We start from the raw sequence: 13,028 nt of genomic DNA, 5'->3' as shown, positions 1-13,028 counted from the left end.
ACACACACGGTCTTGCCAGGACAGAGAGTGCATATAGAAATTGAGACAGTGCCATCCTTTCCGAGAGAGAGGAGGTGGAGAGAAAGGGAGGAAGGGATGGAGAGAGGGAGGTAAAAAAAAAGACTCAGACAGAGGGCAAGAAAGAATGAGAAGGGAAGACGGAGGAAGACTGAGAGAACAATATAGGGAGAGAGAGATGGGAGGAGTTAAAGGATTAACTGTGCATCAATATTTCAATGGGTGGAGCCTTTGTTGAATAATGCAGCCGTTGTGTCAGACAGTTTCCCTCTCTCTCCGATTGGTCCTGGGTGCTCACACACACACACACACACACACACACACACACTGGCATTGACATACATACATACATACATACATACATACATACATACATACACTGAGTGTACAAAACATTAAGAACATGCTCTTTCCATGACATAGACTGACCAGGTGATTCCAGGTAAAAGCTTATTGACGTCACTTGTTAAATCCACTTCAATCAGTGTTGATGAAGGGGAGGAGACAGGTTAAATAAGGATTTTTATGCCTTGAGACAATTGAGACATGGATTGTGTGTGTGTCATTCATAGGGTGAATATTTAAGTGCCTTTAAGTGAAGTTTCAGTCAAGAACTGCAACTCTGCTGGGTTTTTCACACTCAACAGTTTCTCGTGTGTGTCAAGAATGGTCCACCACCCAAAGGACATCCAGCCAACTTGACACAACTGTGGGAAGCATTGGGGTCAACATGGGCCAACATCCCTGTGGAACACTTTTGACACCTTGTAGAGTCCATGCCCTGACAAAATGAGGCTTTTCTGAGGGCAAAATTGAGGGAGGTGTTGTTGATATTTTGTACATCAGTGTACTGGTATTCGCCTAATTCACTCACAGTTCTCTCACCTTTTATTTGATCATCTCTCTCCCTCCATCTCCTTTCCTGTGGCTACCTTGTCCCAGAGCCTGTAGGAGTTGAAAAAGAGCAAGGCAACTGTACGCATTATTCCTGGGCACTTTCTCTGTGTGTGCTCGCTAAAGAGAAATTGCTCACCCACATATAAACACCTGCCTCTCCATCTCTCTCCCTCTTTCCCTATTTCTCTCTCTCTCCTCCCATCCAACTATCTCTCACTCACACACGCACACACTCCGTTGTGTTGTGACTGGGCCAGGCAGGCTGTGTTTCTATCATGTAAGTCTGAGTTTTTCCCTGGGCAGCTTCAATAGACAGACCTGCTCAGCTCTGCAAAAGCTGCAAGCACCTGTCACAGCCAGTTTATTACAGTGGACTGGGTTATGGTTGTTTCTACACATACTGACACAAACATACGCTCAGTATACAAGCCTGCATATTCACATACTGACGCACACAAACATACTCTCAGTATACAAGCCTGCATATTCACATACTGACGCACACAAACATACTCTCAGTATACAAGCCTGCATATTCACATACTGGCGCACACAAACATACTCTCAGTATACAAGCCTGCATATTCACATACTGGCGCACACAAACATACTCTCAGTATACAAGCCTGCATATTCACATACTGACGCACACAAACATACTCTCAGTATACAAGCCTGCATATTCACATACTGACGCACACAAACATACTCTCAGTATACAAGCCTGCATATTCACATACTGACGCACACAAACATACTCTCAGTATACAAGCCTGCATATTCACATACTGACGCACACAAACATACTCTCAGTATACAAGCCTGCATATTCACATACTGACGCACACAAACATACTCTCAGTATACAAGCCTGCATATTCACATACTGACGCACACAAACATACTCTCAGTATACAAGCCTGCATATTCACATACTGACGCACACAAACATACTCTCAGTATACAAGCCTGCATATTCACATACTGACGCACACAAACATACTCTCAGTATACAAGCCTGCATATTCACATACTGGCACAGACGGGCTCATTCTAGTGTACTGTATGCACTCTTCCATAAGCTAATACTCACTAGACACACATACAGTACATATACTAACACATTTAGTCAGTGTGTGTGTCTGTTAGACTGGTTGTTATTCTATATTAGTATATCCATGCGGATATCATCATCAGTGTTAATTTTAGAAGACTTGGCAGGAGGGGGCAGCAAGCTGTGCTGTTGGATTGGAAAGTTTTCTAACTTATGAGAACTCAAGATGGCACAATTACACACACACAAGTTACAAACACACGCACATGAAGAAAAACACAGCTTACAGTACACATATGTGCACACATACACACACACACACACACACACACACACCAGGACATTGGATCTTTCTGCTTCGCTAACACCATCATAAATCAATGGCAGCACAGTAATAGTGTTCATATCAGCAGCACCATCTGTTCTATAGAGGACACACACACATTCCATCATGACTTGTACTGTAGTATTCTCTTGGTGGTCATTAGACCTTTGTCAAATAAGGCTCCTCTTGTAGTCTGTGTGTTTCTGTGTGTACCTATAGTTCGTTCCCTCCCTTGCCCCGGTCTTCCCCAGCATCATGTACCCCACATGTACACACTGTCCCCAGCACATTATTTCATTGAAAAATACTGCACCAAACATCTTAGATGTAAAATTGATGCTGCACCAAACATCTTAGATGTAAAATTGATGCTGCACCAAACATCTAGATGTAAAATTGATGCTGCACCAAACATCTTAGATGTAAAATTGATGCTGCACCAAACATCTAGATGTAAAATTGATGCTGCACCAAACATCTTAGATGTAAAATTGATGCTGCACCAAACATCTTAGATGTAAAATTGATGCTGCACCAAACATCTAGATGTAAAATTGATGCTGCACCAAACATCTTAGATGTAAAATTGCACGACTGAGATCTCTTCGGCAACACGTCAAAATTAATGACAGATTTCTTGTAATAATTCAGACTATTTTGAGGAAGTATATCCTGGCTACGGCATGTCAAAATGGACAAACAGTACTATTTCTGCTTTTTCCTCCTTTTTCAAGCATAGGTCTTTCAAGGCAGTATGCGAGCACACTCGTTCGGTTCAGCTAGCCGTGTTCAGCTAGCCGTGTTCAGCTAGCCGTGTTCAGCTAGCCGGGTTCAGCTAGCCGGGTTCAGCTAGCCGGGTTCAGCTAGCCGGGTTCAGCTAGCCGTGTTCGTCTAGGCATCAGCCGAACTGAAGCATGCTGACGCCTTTAGCAGGAACCACATTCTCTCTTTCTCCTCTCTTTCTCTGGGGTTAGAGTTTGGAGGATCTGGGGGGAAGTCCTCTCTGTCATTCTCTTTATTCGGTCTATTCTAATCCCTTGCTGGTTGTCTTGTCTTTATTCTAATCCCTTGCTGGTTGTCTTGTCTTTATTCTAATCCCTTGCTGGTTGTCTTGTCTTTATTCTAATCCCTTGCTGGTTGTCTTGTCTTTATTCTAATCCCTTGCTGGTTGTCTTGTCTTTATTCTAATCCCTTGCTGGTTGTCTTGTCTTTATTCTAATCCCTTGCTGGTTGTCTTGTCTTTATTCTAATCCCTTGCTGGTTGTCTTGTCTTTATTCTAACCCCCTGCTGGTTGTCTTGTCTTTATTCTAATCCCCTGCTGGTTGTCTTGTCTTTATTCTAATCCCCTGCTGGTTGTCTTGTCTTTATTCTAATCCCCTGCTGGTTGTCTTGTCTTTATTCTAATCCCTTGCTGGTTGTCTTGTCTTTATTCTAATCCCTTGCTGGTTGTCTTGTCTTTATTCTAATCCCCTGCTGGTTGTCTTGTCTTTATTCTAATCCCTTGCTGGTTGTCTTGTCTTTATTCTAATCCCTTGCTGGTTGTCTTTCGATCAAAGGATATTTACAAGAGAGATTGAGTGTTTGAGAGAATAGGAGGTTTTGTGCGCACATGAGTGTGTGTGAGGGGAGCTGTTTTTCTTTCCTTCGAGACTTAATCACACTTCCCTCTCTACTCTTAGTATGGGGTACCACCTCCTCCATCACAGGAAGCTGTCAAATAGGAAGAATAGTACTTTATTTTTTATATCCATCCGTTACTACAGAAACCTTCTCTGTTGTCAACAGGCAGGCCGCATGCATACAGACGCACGCACGCTCGCACGCACGCACACCGACACACACACACACCACTCCAAGTGCAGCACTACCTCGAGTTATCTAGGGTTAAGAGCACTGCTGAAAGCAGTAACTATCTATATCCATGGGTCCATATCTGTGTTGCCCAGTCTGGGATTAGAATCAGCAGTTTTACAGCTACAGTACAGGATGATTAATTATTAACTCGCCTCACTGTCTATCTCTCCTCTGGAAATGGAGGGAGTGTGAAAGAAAGGAGGGGAGAGAGAATAAAATGAGAGATGGAGAGAAAGACATTAATTTAGCAACAGAGAGAGACATCTTAGTGGTGTTAAATATTGAAGACCTTTGTCTTGTGTTGCATGGTTATGTAACCGCTGTGTGTGTGTGTGTGTGTGTGTGTGTGTGTGTGTGTGTGTGTGTGTGTGTGTGTGTGTGTGTGTGTGTGTGTGTGTGTGTGTGTGTGTGTGTGTGTGTGTGAGACACACAGGGATCTGAAAGGGAATCACCTACCGGACCTTCTCTATCTCTCCTGCCCTCCATCTCTCCCTCTCTTCTCCACAGAAGCATACCTCATTAAGTCAAAACAGACATCCTGTTGTTCCTCCTATTTGTTTTAATGAGACCCTCCATTCCTCAGTCTTCATAGATTTAGAATAGTCAGCTTGAGGCCCTATGGAGGTCAGTCACCCCACTTCACTGTAGCCCACTGCATACGCTGCACACACAGTGGTGTTGGTATTCCACCGACCGTGGCCTAAACTCCTGCAGAGGTTTGTAGTGAACAGACAGAGCCATTACACAGCATGGGCCTCACACTCATAGACTAGAGATGGGGGGGGGGTACAGAGTGGCAGACAGTCAGACACACCACACACACAAATATTAATGAATGATACAAACTCCTCAAACACACAACAGGAGTCTCATTTACAAGCTGTACTTGCAGGGGAATGGAGAATGTGTGTTTGAGGAGTTTGTATGATTCATTCATATTTCTGTGTCTGTGGTGTGTTTGTGCTTGCGTACATGTGTCTGTGTGTGTGTGTCTGTGTGTACTTGAGTACGATGGTACAAGGATACAACTACTAATACTGCAACAGTTGATGCTGCACACCCTCTCTCGGAGACAGACTTGTCTTGGTTTTTCCTCAGACCCACAATAACAGCTGGGTCTTACAGTCAGACTTGTCCTGGTTTTTCCTCAGACCCACAATAACAGCTGGGTCTTACAGTCAGACTTGTCCTGGTTTTTCCTCAGACCCACAATAACAGCTGGGTCTTACAGTCAGACTTGTCCTGGTTTTTCCTCAGACCCACAATAACAGCTGGGTCTTACAGTCTGACTTGGCCTGGTTTTTCCTCAGACCCACAATAACAGCTGGGTCTTACAGTCTGACTTGGCCTGGTTTTTCCTCAGACCCACAATAACAGCTGGGTCTTACAGTCTGACTTGGCCTGGTTTTTCCTCAGACCCACAATAACAGCTGGGTCTTACAGTCAGACTTGGCCTGGTTTTTCCTCAGACCCACAATAACAGCTGGGTCTTACAGTCAGACTTGGCCTGGTTTTTCCTCAGACCCACAATAACAGCTGGGTCTTACAGTCAGACTTGGCCTGGTTTTTCCTCAGACCCACAATAACAGCTGGGTCTTAGAAGCTGCTAGGTTTCTCCCTTCCACTAATGGAATTGAGGAAGTGGAAATATGTTCTGCAGGGAGATAAGTGGTGTGATGATACTGTCTGTTTTCATTGGCTTGATAAAAGAGCTTGAAGTGAATATTATTCTGGGAAATGTGGAAGATTGGCATGTCTTCGTTTGAGACACATCACGCACGCACACTTGATACGATTGACTTGGTGTCTTTGATAGTGGATTCTGAGAGGTGGAACTTCAATGAAAAAATTACAGCTTAGCAGGTCACATTAAACAGAATCGGTTAGCAAAACCGTGTGTGTGTGTGTGGCTGACAAGACCAAACTGCATCACTGATCTCTTTATCAGAAGGGCTCTTACAGGGTACTGTACATCAGTGGTAGGAGCTTAGAGACACACTTAAACTGATAACTCTCTCTGTCTCTCTCACCCTCTCTCGTTCTCTCTCACTCTCCCTCTCTTGCCCCTGCTCTCTCTCTCGCTCTCCCTCATAGTGGTGGAATGTGGAGAAAGGGGAGGCCCTCCAGACCTTCTACCCGACAGGAGCCAATCTGAAAAGGATCCATGTGTCACCTGACTTCTCCACCTTCGTCACCATCGACAATATCGGAATCCTCTACATCCTGAAGAAGGTGGAATGAGAGGCAGGCATAGCTCATTAGTCTAAAGTGGCTTCCTTATAGCTCATTAGTCTAAAGTGGCTTCCTTATAGCTCATTAGTCTAAAGTGGCTTCCTTATAGCTCATTAGTCTAAAGGGGCTTCCTTATAGCTCATTAGTCTAAAGGGGGCGTAGCTCAATAATGAAAATAGTTCTCGTCTCCTCTCCTTGCATTGATCTGAAAGAGCCAGACAGGTGAGAGCCAAAGTCCGTTAGTCGTCTGCCATGTTGCTTTAGCCTGCGCTCTCAGATCAGAGGAGGTGACGAACAGGAGATCTGCTAAAGGAAGAAATACATCATTTCTCCTGCTCTGCCTTCTCCTGCATGCCATAACAGTCAAAACAATCACAACAAAATTCATATCCTGACAAAATAAACTATTATGCTTTTCAGGGGACCATAGACAAAATGCATTTGATTCTTACTGCACTGGGGTAAATTGCATGCAATATGGAAAGATTTTTCTATGCTCTTTTTAACTAGGAAAATCTATGCTATAATGAAATGCACCAGCATTATCTGTTGTGATTCTACAGTGATGTTGTCAAACACAGGGAATTGGTTTTGTATTTCTAAGTGCCCAATGAGTATTTTGCTTTGTTGTCGTGGCACTCTGCAAATGGTCATGAGTGTGTGCTGTCGTCTTAAACAAAGTACATGCATTTTCCCCTGTAAAGTTTGGGTGGCAGGGAGCCTAGCGATTAAGAGCGTTGGGCCAGTAACCTAAAGGTTGCTGGTTCGAATCTCTTAGCCGACAATGTGAAAAATCTCTCTAGGCCCTTCAGCAATGCACTTAACCATAATTTGCTCTTGTAAGTCGCTCTGGATAAGAGAGTCTGTTGACTAAAATGTAAAAATGTAAAGGTCTAAACCTGTGTATTTGGACTAACTAAAGCCTTAAAGATGGAGTCCGCAGTATGAGGAAGCCTCCCTACCACTTTGTCAGAATAGCATCTGTCGACTGTTTACTATCAAGTTCAATACTGTTTAGGACAGTTATTTTTTTTTGTACAAGTCCTTTTTTATTGTATATATCTTGCTTTCATACATTTTCTTTTCTTATTACTACTGAACCACGCTCTAGTGAGCTTTGTAGGAAGGCGCTATGATTTTTCTCTTGTGGTCTGTATCAAGGACATGGCCTTGTTCCAATACTTTGACAATGCGTCCTTCCTTCCTTGCTTCCTTCCTTCCGTCATTGCTTGACTTCATCTCTGATCTGACGCTATTGAATAGCTGACCGATTGCTTCCACTGCATGGCTGACAATCCAGAGTCATTTAAAATCTGTGATTATTGAAAGGAAGGATGTGTTTTCAAAGTATTCAATCTGGGCCTTGTTTTTGATGTCAGAACATTTGACCTATTGGTGCTTTAAACTCAGTGTGCAAGTCAATCATCAGAGGAGGTCTCTCCCTGTCAATCAAATCTGTGAAGTCTTGAGGTGATCTCAGGACATGAATACTGTTATGGTAATGTGCTTGTGTGTGGCGTGTAATTTATAATACCTTAGAGAATAAAACATTCTATGACAGCAGGTGGCTTACATACTCCTCTTATTTTATCATTAAATCATTTGATGTTCACTGTCCAGAGCATAGGGTAGTATTTGATCTACACTGAACAAAAAACGCAACATGTAAAGTGTTGGTCCCATGTTTCATGAGCTGAAATAAAACATTCCTGAAATTTTCCAGACGCACAAAAAGCTTATTTCTTTAACAAATTTGTTTAAATCCTTTTTAGTGAGCAGATGATCCATCCACCTGACAGCTGTGGCATATCAAGAAGCTGATTAAGCAGCATAATCATTACATATAAGGCTATTCTAAAATGTGCAGTTTTGTCATAAAACTTGAGACATCTTTGGCATTGTGTTGTGAGAGCGTGCAATTGGCATGCTGACTACAGGAATGTCCACCAGAGCTGTTGCCAGAGAATTGGATGTTCATTTCCATACCATGAGCTGCCTCCAACGTTGTTTTAGAGAATTTGGCAGTACTTCCAACCGGCCTCACAACCGCAGACCACGTGTAACCATCACGACAGCCCAGGACCTCCACATCCGGCTTCTTCACCTGCAGGATCGTCTGAGACCAGCCACCCGGACAGCTGATGAAACTGTGGGTTTGCACAACTGAAGAATTTCTGCACAAACGGTCAGAAACCGTCTCAGGGAAGCTCATCTGCGTGTTCGTCATCCTCACCAGGGTCATGACCTGACTGCAGTTCAGCTTCGTAACTGACTTCAGTGGGCAAATGCTCACCTTCGATGACCCCTGGCACGCTGGAGAAGTGTGCTCTTCATGGATTAATCCTGGTTTCCACTGTATCGGGCAGACGGCAGCTTGTATGGCGTTGTGTGGCCGAGCAGTTTGCTCATGTCAACATTGTGAACAGAGTGCCCCATGGTGGAGGTGGGGTTATGGTATGAGCAGGCATAAGCTACGTACAACAAACACAATTGCATTTTATCGATGGCAATTTGAATACACAAAGAGACGTGACGAGATCCTGAGGCCCATTGTCGTGCCATTCATCCGCCGCCATCACCTCATGTTTCAGCATGATAATGCACGCCACATCGCAAGGATCTGTACACAATAACTGGAAGCTGAAAATGTCCCAGTTCTTCCATACTCACCAGACATGTCACCCATGATGCATTTTTAGGATGCTCTGGATCAATGTGTACGACAGTGTGTTCCAGTTCCCGCCAATATCCAGCAACTTTGCACAGCTGTTAAGAGGAGTGGGACAACATTTCACAGGCCACAATTAACACCCTGATCAACTCTATGTGAAGGAGATGTGTTGCGCTGCATGAGGCAAATGGTGGTCACACCAGATACTGACTGGTTTTCTGATCTACGCCCCTACTGATTTTTTAAAGGTATCTGTGACCAACAGATGCATATCTGTATTCCCAGTCATGTGAAATCCATAGACTAGGGTCTAATTAATTTATTTCAATTGACTGATTTCATTACATAAACTGTAACTCAGTCAAATCTTTGAAATTGTTGCATGTTGCGTTTATGTTTGTGTTTAATGGATAAGAGAAGTTAGATCTGAAGCAGTTTGAAAGAAAAATGCAAAAGATGTTCAACTACGATGATGATGTGTAGACTAGCCATATTGTGTGTGTGTGTGTGTGTGTGTGTGTGTGTGTGTGTGTGTGTCAGTGTGTCAGAGAGGAGATGCTGCTGACTGTAGAGGCTGCATGGCTGTCAGTGTTGTCTCCTCCAGGGATGGAGTGCTGGGTTCGCTAGCTGCTGACACAACGTTGGTCACGCTCCGTCTGCTCCTGAAACATCCTTCTGACAGACCGCTGATGGGGCCGACAAGCCCAACATACCCCTCTGCCTGTCTCCTTATACCACGCTGCCCGTCTCCTTATACCACGCTGCCCGTCTCCTTATACCACGCTGCCCGTCTCCTTATACCACGCTGCCTGTCTCCTTATACCACGCTGCCTGTCTCCTTATACCACGCTGCCTGTGTCCTTATACCACGCTGCCTGTGTCCTTATACCACCCTGCCTGTCTCCTTATACCGCGCTGCCTGTCTCCTTATACCACGCTGCCTGTCTCCTTATACCACGCTGCCTGTCTCCTTATACCACGCTGCCTGTCTCCTTATACCACGCTGCCTGTCTCCTTATACCACGCTGCCTGTCTCCTTATACCACGCTGCCTGTCTCCTTATACCACGCTGCCTGTCTCCTTATCCCACGCTGCCTGTCTCCTTATACCACGCTGCCTGTCTACTTATACCACGCTGCCTGTCTCCTTATACCACGCTGCCCGTCTCCTTATACCACGCTGCCTCTCTCCTTATACCACGCTGCCTGTCTCCTTATACCACGCTGCCTGTCTCCTTATACCACGCTGCCCGTCTCCTTATACCACGCTGCCCGTCTCCTTATACCACGCTGCCCGTCTCCTTATACCACGCTGCCCCTCTCCTTATACCACGCTGCCCCTCTCCTTATACCACGCTGCCCGTCTCCTTATACCACGCTGCCCGTCTCCTTATACCACGCTGCCCGTCTCCTTATACCACGCTGCCTGTCTCCTCATACCACGCTGCCTCTCTACTTATACCACGCTGCCTGTGTCCTTATACCACGCTGCCCGTCTCCTTATACCACGCTGCCCGTCTCCTTATACCACGCTGCCCGTCTCCTTATACCACGCTGCCCGTCTCCTTATACCACGCTGCCCGTCTCCTTATACCACGCTGCCCGTCTCCTCATACCACGCTGCCTCTCTACTTATACCACGCTGCCTGTCTCCTTATACCACGCTGCCTGTCTCCTTATACCACGCTGCCTGTCTCCTTATACCACGCTGCCTCTCTCCTTATCCCACGCTGCCTGTCTCCTTATCCCACGCTGCCTGTCTCCTTATACCACGCTGCCTGTCTACTTATACCACGCTGCCTGTCTCCTTATACCACGCTGCCTGTCTCCTTATACCACGCTGCCTCTCTCCTTATACCACGCTGCCTGTCTCCTTATACCACGCTGCCCGTCTCCTTATACCACGCTGCCCCTCTCCTTATACCACGCTGCCCGTCTCCTTATACCACGCTGCTTCTCTCCTTATACCACGCTGCCTGTCTCCTTATACCACGCTGCCTGTCTCCTTATACCACGCTGCCTGTCTCCTTATACCACGCTGCCTGTCTCCTTATACCACGCTGCCTGTCTCCTTATACCACGCTGCCTGTCTCCTTATACCACGCTGCCTGTCTCCTCATACCACGCTGCCTCTCTACTTATACCACGCTGCCTGTCTCCTTATACCACGCTGCCTCTCTCCTTATACCCCTCTGCCTGTCTCCTTATACCACGCTGCCTGTCTCCTTATACCACGCTGCCTGTCTCCTTATACCACGCTGCCTGTCTCCTTATACCCCTCTGCCTGTCTCCTTATACCACGCTGCCTGTCTCCTTATACCACGCTGCCTCTCTCCTTATCCCACGCTGCCTGTCTCCTTATCCCACGCTGCCTGTCTCCTTATCCCACGCTGCCTGTCTCCTTATCCCACGCTGCCTGTCTCCTTATCCCACGCTGCCTGTCTCCTTATACCACGCTGCCCCTCTCCTTATACCACGCTGCCCGTCTCCTTATACCACGCTGCCTCTCTCCTTATACCACGCTGCCTGTCTCCTTATACCACGCTGCCTGTCTCCTTATCCCACGCTGCCTGTCTCCTTATACCACGCTGCCTGTCTCCTTATACCACGCTGCCTGTCTCCTTATACCACGCTGCCTGTCTCCTTATACCACGCTGCCCGTCTCCTTATACCACGCTGCTTGTCTCTTTATACCACGCTGCCTGTCTCCTTATACCACGCTGCCTGTCTCCTTATACCACGCTGCCTCTCTCCTTATACCACGCTGCCTGTCTCCTTATACCACGCTGCCCGTCTCCTTATACCACGCTGCCTGTCTCCTTATACCACGCTGCCTGTCTCCTTATACCACGCTGCCTGTCTCCTTATACCACGCTGCCTGTCTCCTTATACCACGCTGCCTGTCTCCTTAAACCACGCTGCCTGTCTCCTTATACCACGCTGCCTGTCTCCTTATACCACGCTGCCTCTCTCATTATACCACGCTGCCTCTCTCCTTATACCACGCTGCCTGTCTCCTTATACCACGCTGCCTGTCTCCTTATACCACGCTGCCTGTCTCCTTATACCACGCTGCCCGTCTCCTTATACCACGCTGCCTGTCTCCTTATACCACGCTACCTCTCTCCTTATACCACGCTGCCTGTCTCCTTATACCACGCTGCCTGTCTCCTTATACCACGCTGCTTGTCTCCTTATACCACGCTGCCCGTCTCCTTATACCACGCTGCCCGTCTCCTTATACCACGCTGCCTGTCTCCTTATACCACGCTGCCTGTCTCCTTATACCACGCTGCCTGTCTCCTTATACCACGCTGCTTGTCTCCTTATACCACGCTGCCTGTCTCCTTATACCACGCTGCCTGTCTCCTTATACCACGCTGCCTCTCTCCTTATACCACGCTGCCTGTCTCCTTATACCACGCTGCCTGTCTCACCATGCTTCCTCTCTCTCTGTATCCCTCTGTGTGTCAAAGCCCAACCGGTAAATGCTGTGGATCTGGGAATGGTTATGATGGGTGATGGATACTGATGGTTGAAACCTATAACCACTGAACACATATTTCATCTGGATTGAACAACCAAAGCCCGCTTTCAATTGGTTTGTTTGGACATTGTTAAAATAGAGAGGGTCTCAGAGTTTGTACCACCTTATGGAGGTGGTGTGTGTGTGTGTGTGTGTGTGTGTGTGTGTGTGTGTGTGTGGTAGACCTACTTCTGTGTCTGTACTAAAATCCCTTCGTCCTGGGACCAGTGTGAAGTTCTCCAGTCTTTGTCAGTATCCTCAGTAAAAAGTCTTTGCACTCATTTGAATTAATCATTGTCTCTGGTTGAGTTAATTAAAACCAGCTGAAAGGCTTTGCGTTCGCTCACAGAAGGAAACTGAGGCTGGGTCTTTAAGGGCTAAGAGACTTGACAAAGGTATTATTCATTAGGCATTAAAGCAAGAAGCCATACTGAAACAAGGAGGGACTATC

At 46.2% G+C, this 13,028-nt stretch overlaps 1 protein-coding gene across 2 annotated transcripts in view; it reads left to right on the top strand.

Annotated features, from left to right (window-relative positions):
• Positions 1-7,944, top strand: part of LOC106609566 (apoptotic protease-activating factor 1) — a 70,115-nt gene extending 62,171 nt beyond the window's left edge. For both annotated transcript variants that reach the window (XM_014208509.2, XM_014208511.2), the window contains exon 27: positions 6,244-7,944. In XM_014208509.2, the coding sequence (XP_014063984.1) occupies positions 6,244-6,390 (147 nt within the window). In that variant the 3' untranslated portion in view covers positions 6,391-7,944. The remainder of the gene's footprint in view (positions 1-6,243) is intronic.
• The last annotated feature ends 5,084 nt before the right edge of the window (positions 7,945-13,028 follow it).

Source organism: Salmo salar, chromosome ssa07, assembly GCF_905237065.1.
Source record: "Salmo salar chromosome ssa07, Ssal_v3.1, whole genome shotgun sequence".
NCBI classification, from domain to species: Eukaryota; Metazoa; Chordata; class Actinopteri; order Salmoniformes; family Salmonidae; genus Salmo; species Salmo salar.
This window is presented reverse-complemented; position numbering and strand designations above follow the sequence as displayed.